At 33.1% G+C, this 26,706-nt stretch overlaps 1 protein-coding gene and 1 long non-coding RNA gene across 7 annotated transcripts in view; both read left to right on the top strand.

The window, feature by feature from the left end:
- LOC141457218 (lachesin-like) overlaps positions 1-6,047 on the top strand; it is a 492,403-nt gene extending 486,356 nt beyond the window's left edge. For all 4 annotated transcript variants that reach the window (XM_074133882.1, XM_074133879.1, XM_074133883.1 and 1 more), the window contains exon 10: positions 3,797-6,047. In XM_074133882.1, the coding sequence (XP_073989983.1) occupies positions 3,797-3,927 (131 nt within the window). In that variant the 3' untranslated portion in view covers positions 3,928-6,047. The remainder of the gene's footprint in view (positions 1-3,796) is intronic.
- A 7,495-nt stretch (positions 6,048-13,542) lies between these two features.
- Positions 13,543-25,194, top strand: LOC141457219 (uncharacterized). 3 transcript variants are annotated; one of them, XR_012460273.1, is made up of 5 exons: positions 13,543-13,867; positions 14,610-14,923; positions 20,841-20,950; positions 21,665-21,768; positions 25,059-25,194. It is a non-coding gene; the product is annotated as an uncharacterized lncRNA (long non-coding RNA). The 3 variants fall into 3 exon arrangements; XR_012460272.1 differs by lacking the exons at positions 13,543-13,867; positions 14,610-14,923 and adding an exon at positions 14,947-19,035; XR_012460271.1 differs by lacking the exons at positions 13,543-13,867; positions 14,610-14,923 and having other exon boundaries at positions 14,951-20,950.
- Positions 25,195-26,706: the final 1,512 nt, after the last annotated feature.

The raw sequence follows: 26,706 nt of genomic DNA, 5'->3' as shown, positions 1-26,706 counted from the left end.
TCTTAAATTCATGAATCTGTAACAGCTATTACATTTCATCAAAGAATTCTTTCTCTTCATCGTTGATCATGCTGAAATTGCTAGTTTGAACCTGGAATTGTAACCAAAATTGTGCCCATAAATCTCTATTACTAGTTAATATTGCAAGGCCTTAAAATAGATTCAAACAGTCTTATTGTTTTATTGTCAAAAAAAAAAAAAAAAAAATGTTAACAATATTAGATTGTGGGTAAACAATAAAACCTTTACTAGTAAAAACGGAGACAGTTATTTGGCCAGAAATTAGATCTATGGGCATGAAACGGCATTAAGTTTTAATTGAGAGCTATGCGTGTACAGTTTAAAGCTATGTCACTGCTTTGAAATTGGTATAACCGCATATGTGCCCTCTCTGTTTTAGTAGCCCACAGGGGAAATCTGGCCTGGATTTGTTACATGTCTGTCAGTCTAGTTTGTCATTATGTTATCTACTCTGGTTAGTTCGTATCATTTAGCTTTATTTAACTGGAAAGAAAATAAAATCAGAAAGTTTACTAAAAAAAAAATGAAGATTTTTCTTTTTTGACGTGAATGCGTCTTTAAATTTGCTATCATATGGAGGCAATCCAAAAAACCTAATGATAACAAAAAATCGGGGGATACAGTTTGGCTTTATAGTTTCGAACCTATCGTCTACATCCAAAATTAAATTAGACCACTGGATAGCTAAAGGATCAAAGAATTCATTACGATAAGCGAGTACTGTGACGCATCGCGCGCGGTGGAGGGAGAAGCGCCGCCATTTTGAGATCATTTTGCTGCTTATCGAGATTTGCAAATGGTATAACTTTCGAGTCGGAGAAGCTACGATGTTCGTTTAGGTTTTAATCGTCAGCTGTCGTCACAATCTATCGATTGTATATAAAACATTAGTGTAAAATAGTGACAGTGAATATAATAAGGTGTTAGAATAAAAAAATATTATCAAAAATATATAATGTCGGCCTATACGCGTCGAAAAGCCAAAACCAAATACAGAGATCGTATACGGTTGGAAAGGGCTTCTCAAGAACAATCGAATGGTAATAATAAAACACCATATGACCGAGTCAAGCTGTGCCTAGGAACGTAAAAGAATGAATGCGGCCGAGCGGATCAACGACGACGGTGTCAGTACATCTGCAGCTGGGGCGGTTGAAATTATGCAAGTGGAGGATGAAATCGTTTTTACATTGACAAGGGACTGTATAGGCATAGATTGTGTTCGATCGTCGATTATGAAGACACATTGTTTCATCCTAAATACATAAATAAAAATATTTTATATAAAAAATATAACCCGTTACGTAAACGTATTCACGTACAACACACGGCCGTGTCCATGACGCAGCCACAGTTTTTTTTCTTTAATTTATTCATTTTCACAACTGACAGTAAGTTTCGGCTACAAGGGAAAACTGACACAACATGATGCAAATAATTGTATGAGTAGCATGAGGAGAGAATTTACTTATTGGTTGTAACTACCAAAGAAGAACATTTCACTATTTTGCAACGGCGCTTCATCCGTCTTGGAATGGTTTCCTGGTAATGCAGTAAGCTCGGAAACTTGATGGTTAGGACTTAAGGAAATTGAGGAGGATCTTGCTGCTTCAGAAACTTAGGGAACAAGGAGATCTTGGTGCAAGAAGATGAATTAGCGATTCGACTGGGCGTTTTTGACAGAAAAGATTGGATTTTGTAGATTTTGGAAGCTTTGGCTGAGCTTCCAACGTTCCATTCTGTATGTCCGGACAGATTTGAGTAAAATGGTGTAGATTAGTCCTTTGTTGTTTATTATTTTCGTCTTTATTTATTTTAAAGAACTCATTGTAGAAAAGGAACTTAAGCCTATACCAGAAACAAAAAGACTGCTGGTAGTTACCACGTCACAGGAGAAGGACTGCAATTAAACAGAACGAAGTACTCTTATGGAAAATACAGTACACATTCCAATGCATACGAACAATAACAGTAAACATCGTTTGTTGTTCAATGAAAGTTTCGATTGTTTGTTGTGAAGAAGTCTAGAGAGAAGTTTGAATAGTCAGTTCAGTTCTTTCCGTTTAAGTCTAGCGGATTCCAGGTTAGGCGTTTGTCCATGAAGAGTCCTAGGTACTAACCACAATCTGTTGTAGGAAGAGGAGTGATTTTTAGGTAAACGGGTGAAAGGCGTGTTCGCCTTAGGGAGCATTGTTTTCATTTATTCTGATCCTCCATTTCTATAGCCAAGGCTCACGGGATTCTTTATGGGCTTGAAGGGAGCGAGACAAGTGGTTTGGCAACCACGCTCTGTTACCCAGGGCCACCTAGTTTGGCCCAGCCCTTCTCTTTCTTCCTGATTCTCTGAGAAGTAAACACGACTTCTGGCCTTAACCTCCAAGAAGCACGAGAACAGCACATTATTTACTAATTTTTTTCTCTAGAAAAATGAATTGAGTCAACCGCTGTACTTAAATTGGGACACTTCGCACTTCCAGGTCTTGCGTTACACCAATCTCTCGCATCAGTGAAGAAACTCGTTTCATATAATTGTAGCGGCTAGACCGTATACTGTGTAGCCTTGCAAAGAACTGTTCATGTTATTGTTCTAAAGAAGTGGCCAATCCACTTATTCTTAAAAAAGGAACCTCCATGGACAATTTTTTTTATCTTAATTCGAAGGTTTTCTTCCTTGCCGTGGTGGCACGCCTGTATACATACTTCTTGTACCCCTGACCGGTTTTGGCCTTCCGTTCATCACCCAGCGTAGAGCTTCCGACTCTTGAGAGTCTTTAACATCAATGAAGTCAAAATTTCGACTAAAACTGTTTAATCCAACCCTGTTGGTGGATGGTGGAAAGTCGGAAACCAGACAGGGTTGCCAATAAACATGCCTGCTTAGAATGGATAAAAATAAAATCCATCACTGCGGACTTAACCCACTGTTCTTCCAATCAATTCCTTCAATTATCTTTATTTCTGTACCTCGGAGGGAAAAGGCACCATGTCCATTTTTTCGATTTTCAGATTTTGGCATCATTTTACAAATTTTTTGTTGCTCTTTCTACAGGTGTAAAGCACTATGTCCTATGTTTACTATTAAGCGATTTATGTATTTTAAAAAGCGCTATGATACTTCATTACTTAAGGGTAAAAGGCACTACATGGGCATAAATGTTTTTCACAATGGAGATCAAAATAAAATATTTTAAAATATGGGAGGTTAAGTGGCCATACCAACTGTAATAATCATGGTGAGAAGTACAGGAAAGAGTATAACCGGAAAAGTGGAACAAAAAATGAATTTGGAAAAATATCTTTATTTGGCTCCCCTGTGAAATTTACTTTTTGTGACATGCTGCCTTTTCCCTCCGAGGTACAGATTTAGATCAATCAAATGCTGCGCTCGGGAATAATTTAGAGAACTATTATCCAAATCAAAGTAGAGCGAAGAGTTTTTGCGAGCATAATAAAAAAAATTGGTAGAGAATAGAAATTATATTTTATAAATGTCAAGGGGGACTTGTTTTACATAAATTTAAAGTTTGTTCATTACCATCCAACTGTTTTTAAAGTTGAACATTATTTTACATTTTACTTTCTCTATTTTTATTTAATCCCTAACATCTGGATTAATTCACAACAATTGGACAAAACCAATTTATAGAATAATTTTCTATAGCAAACAAATTAAATCAATAGTATTTCTTTTTCTCATTATTTAATTTAATAATTTAATTTAATTAATTTTGGTTGATTAAAATTAATTAATATACATTTTTATATTTTGTTTCAGAACTCTCCGGACAAAGGAATCGTATAAGCCGTAATTCAGCCGGAAGTTTATTGGCCGGAAAATTACCATTTCTTCATTATTTACATGTAGCAATTCTTTATCTTACCTGGTGGCTCTTCTACTTCAGGTGACCAGTGCGCTGTCCTTAAAAAGCAAACTGAACCTTATACAGCATTAAAACAAGAACAAAAAAAAATTAAATAAAGAAAAAGAAAACAAAAAATTCAATGGACAATATGGCCTAATTGTAAAAACAAAATTAGGCCATATTTGTTGACCGCAGTCATATCATAAACGTGGACTTCAAAAAATAAATAAATGACTCGACTGAGAATATTCATAGTTATTAATTTAAAAAAATAAATTAATAAAATGTCTTTATTTATAAGAAAAAAAAATATAAAGTTATTATTTTATTTATATATTTATAGATTATGGTCAAAAGGATCTGTCATTGAATTAGTTATTTATCAAATTATAATAAATTTTTAATAAAAGTTACCAAATAAATGAAATAAGAAAGAGGACTTTTACATAATAAATGGTTATTATCAGTAAGTTCAAAAAAATGCAAATAAAAATAATAATAAAAGATATGAAAGCTCATTGAAAACCAGAATTTTTGAAAAAAGAAAAATTGTAAATAATTTTGTAAATACCAAAAGAAATATGTACGTGTTTTAATGGCTAGATGTAAATAAGACATTTGTCACTTTGCTTGCTCCGTTATCTTAATTGTGCCACAGAAAAAAAAAAAAAAAAAAATCAGATAAAAAGTTTGCTGGCTTGAAACTATCATTAATTAAAAGACAGCTAGGCGCCACGGTAGCCGAGCGGTTAGAGGCGAGACCTGCGAAGCTAATATGTATTGTGGTACTGGGTTCGATTCCCGGTCTTAGGGCCTTGGATTTTATTTAATATGAGAGATAGTAAAGTACGTTTGTTAGTCGCCTCCGTCCACGACACCTAGTAAATGGTAGTTGGACGTTAAGCCCCGCCTGAAAAAAATCGGCGATTACTTTACTTTAAAAGACAGCTAAGAATGCTAAAAATTACCAGAAGAAAGCGCTACATGTAGTTGACTTAGTAACAAGAATTATCGATTTACATGAAGGAGGAATCCCTTAATTGAGAAATCATGTATCATTTACTTTCCTCGTGTGTTTTAGGTGTATAGATTCTGAAGGGTAAGAAAGGAATCAAAATCCTTGAAGTTGATGCCGTTCGGGAAATAATCAACGGCGTGTACTTCCAATCGATTATAGTTTATTCGATAAAAGATTAAGGTTTAGCTCCTGAATATCCGTCTTTTGGTGTTCACTCCGGCCGGTCTTGTCAAAATCTGCCCAATTCACATTCACAACTTCATAAGACACTCTGGGTTCAGGGTGCTAAGAAATACAATTTTTAGAACATATATCTTTGATAACGATTTCTGTTTTTAAAGTTTAACTGAGTGAAAAAGTGTCTGGATTAAAAGGTGCGATTTTGAGTTGGCTGCTCGAGGTGCCCAGCGGTGTTACTACTCCACGTGCTATGGGTTCGGAACGGAGTAGAGACATAAGGATTTAATTGTGCCACTTCTATTCTTTACTCAAGGCAGGCCTATCGACACAACGTCACCATTATCGAGATCCAAAAGTCCATTGTAGAACTAGTGGTAAAAAATAATGTAGAAAGCTATCTTCTAGATTGTTGCCAGAAATTTATTCCAACTATCTTGTATAATGACAACAGGTACACCTGTTGGTCCAACAGGAACTGCATTGACCTCGAAACTTCAGCATGCTTTGGACGAACATAAGGCTTTAGCACAAGAGAGGCTCCTTAACCGATCACCTCATTCCAAAGCTAAAGTAAGTTTCAAGCCTGCAACTTTACTGTTTCTGAATTGAGTATTTTTTTTTTTTTTATTTGTTCGGCACACAGTTTCGAATTTAGTAATATTTCACAACAAATGTAAAAATTATTAATTTGTAAATGTTACATAAAAAAAAAGATAAAAATTTAAAAAAAATTAAGTACATTTATCTTGTGTAGAACCATTTTATCTTTGTCTGAACAGCAAAATTGTTATTTATTTTGGGTTAAAAAAAAAAAAAAACTATAATAACAATTAAATCAGCTGATTTAATAATATATACTTTGTAATGATTGAATATCTGCAAATAATGAGAAAAAAGTTTATTATTTCTATTTGTACCTTTTATTATTCATTAAAGGAGATTATTGTTTGTTTGTTTTTACACAATATTTCTTTCTGTTTGTCCTTTTAAGTGAAATGTTTTTCAAATATATTTTATTTAAACATTTTACTTTTAAGCACAAAGATGTTTAACAAAAATTAATCAACGCTGTGAAAAATTTTAGATGAAAGATATACAGCGATATCAAACCAGCGACTAAACTTTGTGAATTAAGTAGAAACTGATTCTTTTATTGACTGTAGCATGCGATAATAATGATAATAAACCTATATATAAAATAATCGTATGAAATCCCACTGGGGAATCAGTCTAAACAGTGGAAGCCTAACATTAGTCTAGTGATGTAAAGAAAAGAATAGAGTCAGAAAAACATCACTTTAAGGAAGGGAATCTTGCATAAGGTAGATACAACAGACAGACATTCCTTCATTGAAAAAACATTCTTACAGTGGGATAATAAATTTACTGGCAGGAATTACTCAAAAGTGGTTCAAAATAAAAGATTCTCTGTGATTCCCGATTTATTATTGTTAATATTATTCAAATGATGAAACCATATTTAACTAAATTGGTTGGTACTTTAGATGAAAGCATAATATGAATGTTTTAATATGGAAGCATAATATGAATAAAGAAACTGGACAGCATAAGAAATAATAAGTTTAAGAAAACATTTTGTGAATAAAACCAGCGACTTTTGTTTACATGAAGATATTTAGTTTCTAAAAACGCCACCAGGTTGCAGGAGCTGTCAAATCTACAATCAGTAATGTAATGTAGGGCACCTTCCATAAAGAGATTTTATTCTTTTAAGTTATGGTCGAAAATGTAATGTCGATAGAATTTAAAATGAAATTTTAGCTTCCTTCAATTTATATATTATGAAATATTTCGTTCACAATCTTGTACTGAAAACTATATGCTAACAACTTCATTTCTCTTAACTCAGAGAACGGTATTCAACAACCATTGAAATACTTTTCATACGAATATTAAGAGCGTATGAAAAGATTTTCTGTGTGAGAAAAGGAATAAAGAAGTGGAACTGCATAAGAAAATAAAAGATTAAAACATTTTGCACAGAATTTTAAACAAAAAAGCGACTTTTGTTTAAATTAAGATATTTAGTTTCCAAAAGCGCCACCAGGTTGCAGGAGCTGTCGAGAAATATTTTAATGAAATCTAGACTATCTCAACCTAAGTTTGTTTAGATTTTAGTGGTCAGCAACACAAATTGTGTGTTTCTGGTTAAACTGTGTCGAGAAAATTCAACTTTTCCATTCCTTTTTCTTTGTATAACGTTATTTCACCCATAAGACCTAAAAGATTCCAATTTCTCCAACATTTATCACCATATTTGATGAAATAAGTTTCATCCTAGTTATCTCGTCTTTTTTTTTTTTCGGCTCTAGACAATCAAAGACGTTATAATCTCACCAAATACTCTTACAAAGTAGCCAAACATTTCATCCTGTTTTTACTAAAGTAAGGCAAACATCAGATAATTCTTAGTTGCATCATCTTTCCACGGTCTTAACAAAAGTTTTTTCATCTTCACAATAAACATTTTTTCTGCCCAAACTGGCTAAAAATTTTCCAATTTTTCCTTCGACTTTTTTATAATTTATTTCTGAAACGGGTTAAATCTATTCGTATCAAGGCGCCACGGTAGCCGAGCGGGTTAGAGGCGAGACCTGCGACGCTAATATGTATTGTGGTACTGGGTTCGATTCCCGGTCTTAGGCCTTGGATTTTATTTAATGGTTAATAAAAGAAATTTACAGTAAAGTATGTTTGCTAGTCGTCCCCGTCCACGACACCGAATTTGGTAGTTGGACGTTAAGCCCCGCCTGAAAAAATAGGCGATTACTTTACTTTTTTTTTTTTACTTTTTATTCGTATCATCTAACCCCGGCGTGAACAGTAGTTGTCATCTCCCTAGAACACCCTTTTTTTACCCAACTAGCGGGAACTTTTCAATTATTCCTTTGTTTTTTTATTCTTTTTATAGTAGAAATAGGGTCCACCCTAGTTCTATGTTCTATTTCAGGTCTTAACAGATTTAGACATCACCCTTCTGCTCCAGCTCGGATAAGATTAGAATTTTTCTTTGCTCTTTACAATGTATGTAAAGTACTCGTAGTGTCCACCCTAGATTAGATATGGAGGTTCTGTAGAAAAGGGGAAAAAAATAGAAAATCTTGACTAATTTTACTAAAAGTTCCATTTTTCTACTCCTAACATACTATATCTAAGCCAGAGATAGACTGTACACATTAGGTCGGCTAGTTTTGGATGTACAGGTTCACAAAAAGGGAAAAGGTGAAAAATCTTGTCTAGTTTTTAAAGGAATTCCTTATTTTCTACTTCCAGAATTGTATTCTTATGCCTCGGCTTGATCGAACACATTAGGACGACCAGATTTAAAAGTAGCAGCCCAAAAAATATTGAAAATTCCCACCAGTTTTAATGGAATAACCACCTGTTTTACTTCTAATATTCTCGTTCAGATACCAGGGCTGAATTATACGCAACCAATTGACTGTAATAGTTCAGCAAGTGGAGGGAAAAAATGGAAAACATTGACCACAGAAATTAGAGAATTTCCAGTAAAACTAATGTAGTTATTACATTTGTTCCTTTTTTTTCTGAACCTCTGTTTTCAAATCTAGCCGACTAAACGAGTACAATGTATGCCTGGCTAATAAATACAATGTTAGAAACAGAAAATAAGGTATTTCTAGAAAAACTAGTAAATGAACTTTCTTGTGGTGCAGTGATATTATTCTGTCCCAGCCTGTTTTGATCCAGCAAGTAAACTTAACTTGTCACCGCAACAAACTATTTGCTTTCGGCTTCTTTTTCCATGCACTGGAATCTGCGTTCCACTAAATAACATTAAAAAAAAAAAAAGGTTATTAATAACTTTTGAACTGTAGCTTTTAATTCAAAATAGAGCTCAGAAATCTGCTTATGATGGCCTTAAATGTTGATAACTGAACTTAAAATTTAAATTCAAGTTCCTTATTTATTACTAATTATATCAATCACTCACTATCTTTAATTAATTCGTCTTAATTAATGCAGTAAAAAAAAAAAACTATATTCAAAACGTTACAAGGCCTGTTCAATTCAAACCATCTTCTTTGTCTTAGAGCTAGTGGTCGGCAACCCGTGGCTCGCGAGCCGCATGCGGCTCTTTTATCCAAACTGTGGGGCTCTTCAGCCTGTCCAAAATATATTGTATATTTCAGTTTTATTGAAATAAATGAAAATTTCATTTATTAAAGTAAAGATATTTTTTCAAAAAGAATTTTAAATGTGATAGGTTAGAAATTGAATAGAATTAAATTAAAATGAAGTACATAATTATATAGGACTGCCGCCTTTTCATTCGTTATTATTTATTTGTATATTTACTTTGCAATATGTGAAAATAAATATATAAAACACTTAAACGTTATTGAATATCATAAAATAATAATTTGCGAATACAAATGATCTACAGAGTTTGTTTACACTCTATCATCCTTGCGGCTCTTGGTAAGATTTATTAAAATTATTTAAGGAGAAATGGCTCTCTACTTGAAATAGGGTTGCCGACCCCTGTCTTAGACTGAACTTAAAACGAAGTGCACTGAAAAAAAAAAAAAAAAAGCTGGTGATAACACTCGTATCGATATCTTTAATCAATTTGGCAATTTGCTGAATTCTCTCTTCAGTAAAGTAGCTATTCCATTTTTTCTTATTTAGTGAACCTCTACTTCTAAATCTTGGCGACGTAATGTGTACAATGTATGCCCGGCAGATAATTACGAGGGTCGTTTGAAAAGTCCGTGCAAAAATAAAAACTACTTAATTTTTTGGGGTAAACCTTTTTTATTTTTCAACATAGTCTCCTTTTAGGCTTATACACTTCGTCCAACGCTGCTCTAGTTTGTTGATCCCTTCCGAATAATAGGATTTGTCCAAGTCTGAAAAATAGCCATTCGTTTCTGCAATCACCTCCTCGTTTGAATAAAATCTTTTTCCCGCCAGCCATTTCTTTATATTGGGGAACAAATAGTAGTCCGAGGAAGCCAAGTCTGGAGAATAGGGGGGATGTGAAACGAGTTGGAACCCTATTTCCATTAATTTTACGACCACAACTGCTGAGGTGTGAGCTGGTGCGTTGTCGTGATGGAAAAGGACTTTTTTGTGGGCCAATCGTGGGCGTTTTTCTTGCAGCTCGGTTTTCAAACGGTCCAATAACGATGAATAATATGCAACTGTAATAGTTTGACCCTTTTCCAGATAGTCGATGAGGATAATTCCTTGCGAATTCCAAAAGACAGTCGCCATAATCTTTCCGGCCGAAGGAACGGTCTTCGCCTTTTTTGGCGCAGATTCCCCCTTGGTAACCCATTGTTTAGATTGTTCTTTGGTCTCAGGAGTGTAGTGATGTATCCATGTTTCATCCACAGTGAAGAAACGACGCTCAAAGGCCTGCGGATTCTTCTGGAACAGCTGCAAACCGTCCTTGCAACACTTCACACGATTTGAAAATCACTCGACTTCCTCGATTCAAACGAATGCCAAACACAAAGAAATAGACCGATCTGGCTGAAACTTGGTGTGTGCTCTTCCAAGAGATGCTACTAACTAAACATAACCTCGATACGCGCCAGTAGTGCTATCTCTCTGACTTTGCACGGACTTTTCAAACGACCCTCGTACAGTGTTAGAAATAGAAAATAGGGAATTTCCAGAACAACTAATGAAGGTATTCCTTTTCTACCTGTTTGTGTACCACTATTTCCAGCCGACCTAATGAGCACAATGTACGCCCAGATTTGAAACAGAATGTTATAGAATGAAATAGAAATCAATCCTAGTCAAGATCTTTTACATTTTCCTTTTTTTTGTGGAACTCTGTATCCTAAACTAGCCAACCTAAGGTAAATTATCTTGCCCTGGCACTAGTCCTTGATTGGAGAGCAATGAAGTAGAAAATGATAAAACGTAACCTTATTTTGGTTACATTATTTACAAATATTTCTTTCCCTTTACAAACTACCTGGTCTGAATTTTGAATGATAATCTTGTAATTGGCAGGTAAGTCTCATTTTGTCTACATGAACATTACAACCTAAGCCAAATGTATCAGTATTAGCAGGGCATATTACTCTCAAACAAATTGTAACTGGTCTTGAAGTATTTTATTAGTATCTTTAGAGATTAAATGATATTTAAAAGCCTTAATTTATTTATGAAATGGTTTCTCAACTGATTCAGCATTCTGAGAAAGCTAGAGGTCTTCAGCTCCGATCATGCATAAATAATATTTCATTTCAGAGGCCCAGTTAAATGGTATAATTGAATTATTTAAAATTTTAAAATAAAAGTAAACTATTGTAACATATTTTTATTATTGAGTTATGTGGTACTTTAAGTAAAGTTAGCCACCCACCACTTTAACATTCTTTTAAAGACTTAACATTGTGTGTGTTCTCCAGCTTCAATTCCAAGAAATGCATCAGGAGTAGGATTGGCAATTGTAGCGATTTTTTTATAAAAACCAATTTGATCTCTTTCTAAGATATTAGCATAGTAACATCCCTTGATTTCCGAACTATATAGTAGAAAACTTTGTGCTAGAACACCTGACAAAACACAATTAGATTTCCATAAAACGTTTTCAGTAAATTCATGACGATAGCTTTAGTCTTTTCTTTTACAAAGAAAATGATTTGCTCCCTGATTGAGAAAACGGAACACCGTTCGCAACGAAACGGAACGGAAAACGAAATAGTTACAAGATCTTTACAGTTTGTATTACATTATTGTTAATATTTGAATTTAAACGGGCGATTTGCCCACCTTTTTAAAATATGATTTCCTTAGTTTTATTTCTATTTATTGTAAGATGGTTTTCCAGACAATATTTATGAAGGAAATTGAACTGAAACTGAGTTTGTCGCCAAGTCAACGCCAACATGGCCACAGCTTACATTAACGTGCTGATATCGTTTGATCATAAAAGAAGATAGATTTTCTTCTTTTAGATTCTTAATTATATTTTAAAGCTGTTCACTAATGCCTAGATCGTAAAGTTTTTGCCACAGCTGATCTTGATTAATAGAATCGAATGCACACTTTAGATCAATCAATGTAACAAACATTTAATCTTATTTGTAGATTAATAGAGCTTAAGGCAAATATACTATCCCTGCAACCCATACCTGGCCTAAATCCAAATTGCTCTCTAGTAAATAAATTGCCAAATTCCACCCAGTTATACAACCTACTGTAAATGATATCTGCAAACAACTTTGTTGTGGTGCTAACTAGAGGAATACCTCAGTATTACCACTGGATCTCAGGGATCACCTGTCCTAAAAGTTTAGTTTATTTTGCCCCTGGAAGATGGTACACATTCAGTTTACATGTTGACAAAATAATCAGTCCATTCTGGTGTAAGATTCTTTAGACATTCGTTTGGAATTGAATCACAATCGGAAGCTTTTTTACTTTTACACTTGGATTTAGAAATAAATAACTCATCAGTAGTAATGTCGGGGTCCAAGTCAGGAGGAGCCCAAGTATGATTCCTTACTAATACAGTTTAAAAACAGTGAAAGAACTCTCCCATTCTGTTATACTTGTAGCTGAGAATCTATAATGAATGGATTATACATTTATTTTCAATACTTTGTATAAATATGTACACAAAAATAAATATAAATTGAGATTTCAAGCTTGGCGCCCATATATGTTACACTAAACTACTGTAAGTACAGATTCAAATTCTTTATCAATATAAATCCTAGATTCTATACATACAAACTTACAAATAAATATGATTAATTGATGGGTTTCAGCACATAGACCAATCAGATACGTCTGGAAGAACTAATAAGTATGTGTTTTATATAAAATATTTGGAAATTGAATATATTGTTCGTTTAATAAGTACATATTTTTAAATTGTTACTGAATTTTGATGAAATAGAGTAGATCTAATGGACAGAGATATTGATTGAATTGCATGATCATTGATTATTGAAGGTGAATTGATTGATTACTGATTTTCTACGATTCCTTTTGTTTATTTCAGTTTAAACTTCCTTAGCATACATCTGAACGATATATAATTAAATACCTACACGAATTTGGACTCTGGTGATGATTCTATTGGTGATTACCGAGGTTGTTTGTTAATTTTTTTATGGATTCCTCGAAAACGGGTGCAACAATTTACTTCAAACTTTATATCTTAATTTTCTAAATAATATTCTAACATTTTTTTTTAAATTCTGTGATCTGATTTCGCAAGGGTTTTTTGGGGGGGGCCGTTTTATCTCCTCTCCTCTCAGTAGGCCCTTAAACTAAAACTACTGTAAAACTAATTATAATATATTAAAGATAGTTTATTATTATTATTATAAATCCAATTTTAAAGGAAAGTTATCGAGCAGAATTAACAAAATGTAAGAAAAAGTCGAGAGAATCAGCTGTTGAATTTCTTTTTAAAAATAAAATCTAAACAATAATTTTGTATTTAAAGAAGAAGAAAATACTTCGAAATTACTTAAAAATTATGGGGAACATTTTCAGTCTCAAAATATCGAATTGTAACCTTCCTCGAATGGGGTCAGAAAGTAGTCCCAAATAGAGTGGTCGTTAAAATTATTTAAACAATATTTTGGGCATAGAAAACTAAGTTAAAATTTACAAGAAATTAAAAAAATCAATCTTCATTTAATAAAAAAAAGTACCATATGTACTATGCAGTAGGCAATGGTCAGTAACAGCCATTATAACCTTTTCGCAGCTGATATCAGTCCAGCTCGTGTTCTGGTAGAGGTAACAATACTTCTGCGCAGTAAGTACATTTTCTTAATTTAAAATGAAATATTCCATCAGATTTTTATAATTATTAATAGAGAATTAGAAAGAAAGAAGACATGTCTCAACAGGGATGAATTTATATGTGTATAGGTTTTTAATTTTTAATCTACTGATGACTTTTTTATAGATAGTCTTTAGCAATAAGAGTTTGATGGAATCTTTTGCAATAAGTGCTTTTCTCACAAACTTTAATTCACTTATTTGTTGCAATGCATGTGGAAAAAGTTACTTCTACTTACTTCATTGATTGATACAAGTTATCTTACATTTAACTCTATCGATTTAATTAAACCATGAATGGTCATAAAATTTCTTTAATTCAATTGAATGCATGGTAAAAGAAGATTTTGTTGAATAAAACTATCTTCTGTAAGGTTGAGTAAATTTAAAAAAGTTGAGTGATTTTTTTTCTTTGAAATACTAAGTTAATAAGTGAACTTTAGGACATTTCATACTTCATAATTTTTTTGTAGATATGTACAGAAAATTACTTTTTTAAATTTATAATAAGATAGCTTTGGATGAATGAATATGATTCTTGAATGACTTTTGCTATTCCAATTAATAAGAATGAATGTATACAGATTTTTTTTAAAATTATATACTTCAAGCTTTAGGCTAAGTATTCTGGCCATGCTCAAGTTATGAAGCTTAAATTGCAAGCAAAGTTATTACTGCTTACTAATGTTTCTTTATTTGTTTTTCTATTGTTACAGGAACCGAGCTCGGGTATGTTAAAATCACCGGGAGAGCTTGTTTCGGAACTTGTTTTACCCTTTATTAATTATCACTTATATTTAACCAGTGCGTATTAAAAAAGTAATAACATCGGGTTCTTCCAAATTCCGCCAAAGTAAAGCCTGCGAAGTAATTTGTGTGCGATGTATTTAAATAGTGTCAAGTGTCCAGTGCCAATTGACGAGGCCTCTTGCTCTTCCCCCTCCGCCAAGACGAAGACGCAGTGGACTACTACATCGATGGATATGTAACTGCAAGATATTGTTACATATCCCAACCTACAGCAGACCAGGTAGGCTGGGGAATTATAGTGGTTATTTTAATGACGTTCGGGCGCGATTATTAGCATGCGATTCGCTCTAGAGCGAGTGACACGCTAAAATCTCCTCATACAAAATTTTAACATTTTTATATTTGGCCAAACTCTACTTAGTACTTTCTATTCTTTGTTGACTATCTTTTCCGTCAATGATAAACACTTCGGATTTATTTATAATTATGATTCCATTTATTAGGGCATGTTAGGAACTTCAAGAAGAAGGATGACATAACACATTAGATAGTTAAAGTAATTTCAAAATTAAAGTTTAGAATTTGCTTTTTAGTTAAGGTTTTCAGCTACACATCAACCAGCTACTTTGGAAAGGAACAACATATTAGATAAATAAAGTAATTACAAAATTAAAGTTTAGGATTTGCTTTTTAGTTAGGGTTTTCAGGTGGACCAATACAATATATTAGTTAGGGATTTCAGCTACACATCAACCAGCCAACCTTTAGTGCATGACAAAATGACACTAGTCATTTTATAAATAAATGGAATCATAATTATTCATTTATATGGCCACTACTAATATCCTTCTTCGGAACTTCAAGTCCAAGTAGAGCAGAGGGGTAAGTCCATTCTGCATGTTACTAAGCATGTTTTCTTTCTCTTCAAGATTATTTTAAATATTTATTCCTATTTATATTATTTAAATATTTTTATATTTATGTATTTATATTATTTATTTATATTATGTATTTATGTTATGTATGTATATTATGTATCTTTACTATGTATTTTCAGGTTTTTATTGTGTTTTGTTGTTGGTTTTGTTTCAGTTGTTGTTTGTTGTTTCATTCCATTGTTCCATTTCTTTCGTTTTTTGTTTTTCAGTTGTTGTTGGTTGTATTGTTGGTTTTGTTGTTCTATTTCTTTTGTTTTCCCCCAAACGCGAATAATCTATTTTCCGCCATTCATGCCAAATTTTTTTCGCGGCTAACCGTATTCCAAAACTACTGGTTTTCACCCTGTACCTTCGCAGGTGATGGATGTATTAGCATCTGGTACTAAGCCTGCTTTATAGAGGGTCAAAACTGGTTGGAATACGGTTTTATAAAAGGTAAGAATGGTATTCTTTGGGGGGCAATAAACCTGAGCTCTACCTCCACGTGGTACCCCCCGGGAAACTGCTCCGCTGAGCAGGCTAACAGAGCCAGTACCTAAATCTACTAAATCTTCCTAGATGCTTAAGCAACCTTTGGATTTAATAGAAGTCCCAAGGTTTGTGAAGCATTAAAAAAGAGTTTATACCATTGGCTTATTTAGGTGAGCAAAAGTAACCAGATTGTTCATCCCATTCCTGTGAATTCCCAAAACATTTTTAGTCAATTCTATCTCCCCTTCATTGCATTCAAGATCAAAGATATATCGCGAAAAGCCGCAATTTTCGTAAAGCTCTCTAGTTCCATTCGTTAATCTTCTGTATTTTGGCGCCCTGTTTCGGATAAGTGTTCAGTATATTATTGGTTTCTAAAAATTGCGAATGAAAATATTCAATCCAATAGACTTTTTCTAATTTTTCCCTTCATTTTCAACTTCTATTTCAATGATAAGATTGCCCTGTTATGTATACTTGATCAGTCTCATTGTTTTTGGATCTTAGCATCTGAACTTCCTTCCTATTTGTCAAAGCGAGAGAGTTTCCCTTATTTCTGTGTTACTTCTTCATCCCTACTTTCGTATTTTGGTGCCCTCTTGAATACATTTGATTACTGTCTTAGTTTTTGGAATTAGCGAATAAAAATACTGTTTAAAGTTCAATTTGTAAGAGTTATTCCTCTTTTTCCTTTATTTTGTAACTTCTATTTCAATGAAATGATTGCCCTGTTATGTATACTTGATCAGTCTCTTTGTTTTTGGATCTTTGCATCTGAACTTTCTTCCTATTTGTCAAAGCGAGAGAGTTTCCCTTATTTCTGTGTTACTTCTTCATCCCTACTTTCGTATTTTGGTGCCCTCTTGTGTACACTTGATTACTGTCTCAGTTTTTGGAATTAGCGAATAAAAATACTGTTTAAAGTTCAATTTGTAAGAGTTATTCCTCTTTTTCCTTTATTTTGTAACTTCTATTTCAATGAAATGATTGCCCTGTTATGTATACTTGATCAGTCTCTTTGTTTTTGGATCTTTGCATCTGAACTTTCTTCCTATTTGTCAAAGCGAGAGAGTTTCCCTTATTTCTGTGTTACTTCTTCATCCCTACTTTCGTATTTTGGTGCCCTCTTGTGTACACTTGATTACTGTCTCAGTTTTTGGAATTAGCGAATAAAAATACTGTTTAAAGTTCAATTTGTAAGAGTTATTCCTCTTTTTCCTTTATTTTGTAACTTCTATTTCAATGAAATGATTGCCCTGTTATGTATACTTGATCAGTCTCTTTGTTTTTGGATCTTTGCATCTGAACTTTCTTCCTATTTGTCAAAGCGAGAGAGTTTCCCTTATTTCTGTGTTACTTCTTCATCCCTACTTTCGTATTTTGGTGCCCTCTTGTGTACACTTGATTACTGTCTCAGTTTTTGGAATTAGCGAATAAAAATACTGTTTAAAGTTCAATTTGTAAGAGTTATTCCTCTTTTTCCTTTATTTTGTAACTTCTATTTCAATGAAATGATTGCCCTGTTATGTATACTTGATCAGTCTCTTTGTTTTTGGATCTTTGCATCTGAACTTTCTTCCTATTTGTCAAAGCAAGAGAGTTTCCCTTATTTCTGTGTTACTTCTTCATCCCTACTTTCGTATTTTGGTGCCCTCTTGTGTACACTTGATTACTGTCTCAGTTTTTGGAATTAGCGAATAAAATTTTTCCATCGTAACTCAAAATTCAGGCGACCCTGTGTGTTCTTAAGTTCTACTCCTGGCTTAATTATTAACAACTAAACCAGAAATTGTTCCTGTCAAAACTAGACAAGAATTCTTTGTTCTTCTATTTATTTTGCAATCGTAACATCAAATTCGGAGTATCCTGTTCGTACATTCCAATTTAAGCCAGAATTTCGAACTGCCATTATAAAATAATTGGAAAAAAAGTAATTCCTGTTTAGTTTTTAACAAAAATATTTGATTTCTTTTACAACATACTAATAACTAAGCTAATGGTGTATTATAAAAACCGGGGTGACCGATATTGATGTTACGATTGCAAAATAAATACAAAAACAAAGAATTCTTGTCTGGTTTCAAAGGAATAATAAGTAATTCTCGTCTAGTCTGACTGGAATAACCGAGAGTTCTATCTTCTTACCTTTGCAATTTTTTTCTCTTCATTTGTCCAAAAATTCTTTGTTTCTGTTATATTTTCATTTATACTTTCTATTTTTGTTTCCTCTTACGCACAGTTGATTACTGTCTTTGTTTTGAGAATTTAGTTCCATTTTGATAGCCTTTTTCTTTATTTGTACAGTAATTTTGCACTAATATTTGTGTATCTTGATGTTCTATAAGGTAAATTAAGTCAGAGGTTTTAATTTCGAAGTTTAGCGAAATAAATTCCTCTTCAGTGCACAGTATGAATGAACGTTCTTTTACTTTTCTATAAAATTTTAACTTCCATACGTGCATAAAGTAGAAAACAGTAAGTACACAGCAGCTATATTTCTTGATTTAGCTGATATATTTGACAAGTTGGACTGCTGTAGAAAATTAGGTAGACTTACGCTATTAATAACATTATTCAAATCATATGATATTTTTTTACATGACCTAACTTTTGTAACCTTAACTTATAAATAACTTATAAATTTTAATTTATAATTATATTTTATTTTGGTCGATTATGTATGAAAATAAACAGCTGGAATCAGCTGTTAGATAACCTTCACTTACCAGCTGATCAGCCTGGCCAGTTACCGTCGGCCATCTTTAACTCGTTCGTGCTGTCTCTTCATTAACGTGATTTTTTAGGTGAATATTAGTGCGTGTTAAAGTGAAATTCTACTTTATAAATTGAGTTTAAGTTATACTTAGTGCGTGATATACAGTTTTAGTGTAAATAGTGTTGTGAATTATTTTAAAAAGTGTCAAGTGCTATTGGACTGGAGATGTATTGAGATGCTGATGAACTTGGATATTCTTTTAACAAGGTAAGACTTTATTATCAATTATTTAATTATATTTTTATCATTCTTGCATGAAAACAGCATGTTATCATTTAATTATTACTTACAAATTATAATCAATGCTTCGTCTTGACTACGTTCAGTGCTGGTTAATTCTTTCATTTTGATCACTACAAAAAGTATTTAAATTGATATCTAAATCTTTTTAATGAATTCTTTGATATTTTCTTTTTAATCGACTATGAGTTCAAAATTAGTATTCTTGGTTTACACTGGGCCAAAAAAGGTCTGTGAACACTTACCTAAATTTTATTACTTTTATCTCAGTAGGAACTTCTTTTTTCTTAAATGAAATTATACTATTCGGTAGAGAGAAACCAGGGTTGTCTATTTTATTTAAAATCGTAAACAAAACAACACCACACACGAATGTAAAAAAAGTCTGTGAACACCATAACATAATAGAGTATTCTTACACATTGTACATGTATTATAAATTTTAAAATCTTGTCGGACCTTCTTTGTTTCTAATCACTTCCAACAAGCGAGCTTTCATCGATCCTACTAATTTTGTAGTCTTCAACGTTGGAATTTTATCCCATTCTTCTAAAATAGCGTTTTTTAATTGTTCAAGGTTTCTTATTTCTCTTTTATTTGGCGACTGATTTCATCCAACAAATGTTCGATGTGTGTTTGGGCGCCCGGTTGTATTATATAAAAGCCATTCTCAAGGTTTTAGTGCGGTATGTTTCGAGTCGTTTTCTTGTTGGAAGACAAACCTAATTCAACCCTAATTTTTTTTAAGCTTTCACTTAAATTGTATCTTAATATTTTTTTGAGCGCTTGTCTTGGGTTCTTCTCGAACAGTCTTCAGAATTTCCCGTTTATGAAAGGAATTAAGTTTTGGTGGCTGTGCACTGCGTGGCCTACTAGTCACACTTCCGTATTTTTCGTACTTATTAATTATATTATGCTCCGTTGAGGGTTTTTTTTTAACTATCTTCACTATTTCAAGAATACCTTTTCTTTTATTTCGCAACTACACAATAAATTCATGAATCGGTCTAGGAACTTCCATATTAGTGGTCAAATAATACTAATTAGACTATTTATTCACTAAACTGACTGATATGATTTCTACAATTCAATAGGGTTCTTTGGAACCATATCCAACTGTTTTCCTGTTTGTTATCTACGTAAAAATTTCGATACGTGCTCATTTATACGGTTGTTCACAGACTTTTTTTGCAATCGTGTGTGGTATTGATTTGTTTCCCGTCCATTATGATATTCCTGTTGAAAAAAATAAAAGATTAAATATGAAATCAACAACCCTGATTTCTCTCTACCGAATAGTATAATCTCATTTGAGAAGAAAAGAAGTTTCTACTAAGATAAAAGTAATAAAATTTAGGTAAGGTTCACAGACATTTTTGGCCCAGTGTACCTGTTGTTTTTTGGAATTGATTTCTAAAGATTCCTTTTCTCACGTGTCTTGATTTGAATTAGTTCCATTTATAGGTCTCTAAGTAGAATATTTAAGTCCAAACTCAGAAACTCCACATCATAATTCGCCCCTTATTAATTAGATCCTTGGGGTAGATGCAGAAATAAATAATTGATACCTACTTCATCTTTCGTTAAGAACAAACGAAGGTCTTCTTCCCCTTTCGGTGAATATCAGACGGTTTTTCTGTTCGGTAAAAATATTACTAGCACTTAAGCTTACATCTCCTAGATATGAGTAATAACTTCCATTGTTTTCAATAAATTAAATATATTTTCACAATTTGGGTATAATGTATTTCTTTTCTTGTATTCTACCATAGGTTTTTCACTGCTGGGACTCGACAAAGCCCCTGGGGCTGGCTGTGGGTACAGACCTAGTGTTTGAGGCTATTCTATTAATGTAACTTCCAAATACTTCTCTAAACTTTTGGTAAGTAAATTTACTAATTCTTCATTGATTTAGATTATAAAATAAGCGTTGGTGTTTTTGTTAACTCATTATAAAAAGAAAATTTCCTCCAAGTCAAGAAAATTCATTTGTTTCATTCATTCACTTAAGAAAATGAATTCTTTTATGAAATTGTTCTACTCCCAATGCTACTTTGTTTTAAATGTTTTATTGGCAATCTATTCCATTATATAAGGAAACTAACTTGAAAAGCAAATATATTATAGTTGACACGGTAAAAATAATTTGAATGTAATGAGTACCTGAAATATAAATAAATAATAACATGCATAACGTGCAAATATTACTTCATTTAAAAGAAAAAAAAAATGCCAGCTCGAGCTTAAAACATCAAGTTTGCCAAGAAGAATGTATTAGTGAAAGGATGGGAGCAATTTATAGAAATGCTCAAGATTTCAGTTTACTCAATATTTTATTTTCTTGGCTAGCTAATGTGTACTAAAGAAAAAGGAAATTGAAGATTGTGGCACTTATAGTTGGATTTTTTTTTTTTTTAATGAAGTAACTTGATCAGTAGGTGTACAGGGAAATAACCAGTAAGAACAAAGTATTAGTTCATTATAGCTTTTATTATAACTTTTTTAACTACAATAAATTACAATTTTAAATTATCATTTTTCTTATAATTAAAACAATTCAAACTAATTTAATGTTGTATTTATAATGTTCCTGAAGACAAGAGACAGAATATAGATCAGGGTCCCAAGCTGATGTAGAACTGGATCCAACTAATGCCTTGAAACAGAAGAGCACAATTGGCCTATCATGCACTGTTACAGGTATGATAAAGTATCTAAAGTAATATAATTAGTTAATCTTTTAACCAGTTAATCTAGCTAACTGTAACACAGGTTATACTTGTTATACTGTACTGGTATACTGATTAAAGATTCTTATAGGTTACACTGGCTGACTGCTTTTACTAGTTAACTAGTTAAAACAGTTACACCAGTGTAACCAGTTAAAACAGTTATGCTCGGTTAACTGGGTAAACTAACTACTTAATCGGTTTTATCGGTTGAAACTGATTAATCGGTTAAACTGGTTTTACTGGTTACCATTGTCACTCATTTTTTCTCCTTAAAACTTATTTTCTTCATTTATCCACTTATTGTTTTACCTATCCACTTATATCACATATATAGGCTGGAAGGTAGATCGATAAGTGGATAGATGAATACAATAAGTTGATAGGTGAAGAAAATAACTGATGGGTGAAGAGAAATCATTGGGTAAATGGCAAAGGTAACCAGTTGGACCAGATTAACCAGTTTAACGGAATAACTAGCTAAACTAGCTAGCCTATTAAACCGTTAAACCGATTAAGTACTTAAGCAGTTAAACTGGTTAACAAAGTAACTAGCCGATTAACTAGTTGACTAGATAAACTAGTCTGTTACCAGTAAAAACGATTACCTAGCTAACCAATTTAATTAACTGAACCTGTTAGGAAGGTTAACCGATAAACTGATCCAGTTTACCCAATGAACTATTTAAACAGTATAACTTATTTAACGTAGTTATCAGGTTTAATCGGCTAATGGGTTTACCAGTCAACCTGGTTAACTAGTAATCGGTTAAACTAGTTTAACTAGCTTATTGGTTTTACTGGTTGATCAGTTAAATTGGCTAACTGGTCAAGGGTATACCTGGGTAACTAGTTTATCGGTCAAACTAGCAACTGGTTAACTGACAACTGGTTAAACTAGTTCAATTGGTTACCTTTGTCATTTATTAAATTATATTTTTTTTCACCTATCAATTGATTCTTTTAACTGTCCACTTCTTGATCCTCCGCTTATCCTTCTATGTTAGAGAGGTAAGTGGATTGGTAAGAGAATAACTGGACAAATGAAGAAAATAAGTTGTAAGGTGAAACGAAATGACAAAGGTAACCATTTGAATTAGTTTACCAAGTTTAGCCAGTTAACCAATTGGCTAGTTTGACCGATGAACAGTTAACAAGTTTAACCGATTAACTTCCTACCCAGTTATATCCTTAACCAGTTAGCCTATTTAACCGATTAACTAGTTAAACCAGTAAGCTAGTTAAACTAGTTTAATCAATTAACTAGTAAATCAGGTCGACTAGTTAAACCCATTAGCCGATTAAACCATTTAACTAGTTGTTAGATAATACTGGTTAACTTGTTAATTGGTTAAACTGGTTAATTAGTTTATCGGTTAACCTGGCTAACTGGTTCCATTAGTTAAATTGGTTAACTAGGTAACTTGTTTTACTGACTGGCTAGTTTAACTGGTCAATTAGTAAATCGGCAAAACTGGCCGGCTGCTTTGTTAACCAGTTTAACTGGATAGGTTAGGGTAGGCTAGGTTAGATTAGGCTAGGTAAGTTAGGTTAGGGTAGGGTAGGTTAGATTAAGTTAGGCTAGGTTAATTAGGCTAGGGTAGGTTAGGTTAAGTTAAGTCTAGATTAATTAAGCTAGGGTAGGTTAGGTTATGTTAAGTTAATCTAAGCTAAGCTAACCTACCCCCCCTTTTACATAGGTTAAGTTAGGCTAGGCTAGGCTAGGCTAGGCTAACCTAACCTAACCTAACCTAACCTAACCTAACCTAACTTAACCATATTGATTTACTAGTTAACCAGTTAAACCAGGTCCCAGTTTAACCGGTCAACTATTATTCAGCTAAACCGGTTACGCAGTTCAACCGATTTACTAGTTAACCAGTTAAACTAGTCTACCAGCTTAACCAGTTAACTAGTTAATCAGCTGAACCAGTTACCCAGTTCAACCGATTAACTAGTTAACCAGTTTAACCAGTCTGCCAGTTTAACCGGTTAACCAGTTAATCACCTCAACCAGTTAGCCAGTTCAACCGATCAACTAGTAAACCAGTTTAACCAGTCTGCCAGCTTAACCAGTTAACTAGTTAATCAGCTGAACCAGTTACCCAGTTCAACCGATCAACTAGTTAACCAGTTTAACCAATCTGCCAGTTTAACTGGTTAACCAGTTAATCACCTCAACCAGTTAGCCAGTTCAACCGATCAACTAGTAAACCAGTTAACCAGTCTGCCAGCTTAACCAGTTAACTAGTTAATCAGCTGAACCAGTTACCCAGTTCAACGGATTACCTAGTTAACCAGTTTAACTAGTCAACCAGTTAACTGTTAATCAGTTTATCTGATTTACCGGCTAAGAGGTTAAAGTATTCAATCCGGTTAACTAGTTGATTGGTTAACCTGACCACTGGTTTAACTACTTAAATTGGGTAAACAGTTAATCAATCGGTTTTATTGGCTAAAGGTAACGTATTACCTAGTTATCCTGTCAACCAGATAAACCATTAAACCGATTAGCTAGTTACCTATCCAGTTCAACGGATAAACTATTTTACTAGTTAAACCAGTTAGCCAGTTTAACCCAATAAACTAGTTAGCCGCTAAGCCGAATAACGAATTAACCAGTTATGCAGTTTAACAGATTAACTAGTTAACAAGTTTAATTGATTAACTAGGTAACCAGGTAGCTCGTTTAACCAGTTAGCCACGTAGCCAGTTTAGCTGATTACATGCAACATGCAAAATAATTTTAAAGAACTTACGTGAAAGGTGGAAGTAAATATTCAGTGCAACGTCTTGAGGAGGATCCGTTCTTGTTCACTGCCTGTACATCTCAAATTAACACTATTCCTGTTGCTACCTAAACCAAAAATTGTTTTGCACTGTTATATGAACTATTTGAATAAATTATATAAGTATAATAAAATGTTCAGCTTTTTACTTTATCTAATGTTTGTAATAATTTCTATTTCTTTTTCAGTCTCTGTTTCTTCTTGTTTTCGTTTATTATTTTATTTTTTGGAAAACGAAGCATTTCCTTATAAGTGATGCATTTTCAATTGATCTGTTCTTACTAAGATATATGGAAAATTTAAATAAAATGGAAAAATAAAGAAAACAAATGTAAAGAGACTGATTATGCATGATTTTTATCTCACTGTGCAAATTTGAAAAGGAGATTACAAACGTTTAAGAAAATTAAAAAAGAAAAAAACTGATTTTAAAAATAGAACTTCACTAACCTTTGTCCAATTATCTTCACAGGTATTGCCAGCAACAGAAGTAGTGTCAATTCCCATCCAGAAATCAATGCTGTGCAAAGTGTTGCAATCAAGGTGATAGTTGCTATCAAAACGAGCACCAGCAGCCTGAAATAATGTCATATTTACTTATGTAATTCAAATTACTAATTATTATACATAAATTTTGTTAACTTCTTAAACTGAAGAACGTATTATAATTATTTAATCTCAAATAAAAATATTTATTTCCAAAGAACTTAATTAACTCTATTTTCTTCTCCTTTCCCTTAATTTACAATAACCTAACCTACGGTACCCCAACATTGTGTATGTTTTTATATCAGCTGACTCTCAGTTATCGATGGTAAATAAATAAATAAATGCATTAACCATATTAAATCTACAATAATTGAATCTTTAAAATTTAATAATTGAATCAGCTAAATTAAAAACATTCAAGCATATAGGAAATAGATAAAGAGTTACAAATACAATGAGCAGGATGCAGGGAGACACTACATAGTAAACCATTAATAAAATCTAGTAAGGTTATCTTGGCGAGTTATACATTTATTTAAGAAAGAAACTATTCAATAAATTGATATCGTTAGCGTAGGTAAGAAAAGAACGTTCAGCGCTAAAAACTTAAGTATACAACAACAATACAACCCGGCGCTTAAACACTCCTCGAACACTTGTCGGATGAAATCAGTCGCCAAATAAATAAAAGAGAAATAAGAGGCTAATCTTTAGAATAGCGCCCCAGAGGCGTGGCCTGTTTATTTTTAGGGGGTGGGAAGTACAGCGCACCTACCGGGGAATATTAAAACTACCTCCCGCCAATGTGCGGATGGTGCGAATTTCGTAGCGCTTATGTTTAGCGCGCATGCGCAGTACACATACTGCATAGCAACTGCTTCCTGTTTAATGTATTAATAGTTCCCGCGAGTGTTCTGTATGTGACCGGAGGTGCCGTTTTTTTGTAACTTTATGAGTATGAGCGTTTTAAATTTGCGGGTTGTTTTAAATTAAAGCATGATTGTAGTGTGAGTAAGAATGGAGTTCGACAAGTATACCCTCCTCAGGAAAAGGACTCCACAGAATAAGGTAGTTTCTTTTTTGTTGGTCTGTGTAATTATTGTAATGAATGGTGTGACACAAAATAAAAAATTGGGGGTGATTAGGTAGGTTAGGAGGGGGGTATGGGGGGGCGAAGCCCCCCAAAAAGAAAAAATCAGGGGGTGTGGGGGGCGAAGCCCCCCATTAAGAAATAAATAAAGAATTCGAAGTTATTCTGATTCGCTGTTACCATATAACCCCCTAGATTTAAGTGTAAATATAAAATAAAGAAATAGTTTTATATTTATATTTGAATATGGCGGGTTCTATAGTAACAGCGAATCAGAATCACTTCGAATTAGGCCACGCCTCTGGGGAGCTATTCTAAAGATTTACCAAATAAGAAACTGTGAACAATTAAAAAACGCTATTTTAGAAGAATGGAATAAAATTCTAACGTTGACGACTACAAAATTAGTAGGATCGATGAAAGCTCGCTTGTTGGAAGTGATTAGAAACAAAGAAGGTCCGACAAGATTTTAAAATTTATAATACATGTACAATGTGTAAGAATACTCTATTATGTTCATGGTGTTCACAGACTTTTTTTA

This window comes from Rhodnius prolixus, unplaced genomic scaffold, assembly GCF_049639745.1.
Source record: "Rhodnius prolixus isolate KJV_2025 unplaced genomic scaffold, Rpr scaffold_10, whole genome shotgun sequence".
Classification (NCBI taxonomy): domain Eukaryota; kingdom Metazoa; phylum Arthropoda; class Insecta; order Hemiptera; family Reduviidae; genus Rhodnius; species Rhodnius prolixus.
This window is presented reverse-complemented; position numbering and strand designations above follow the sequence as displayed.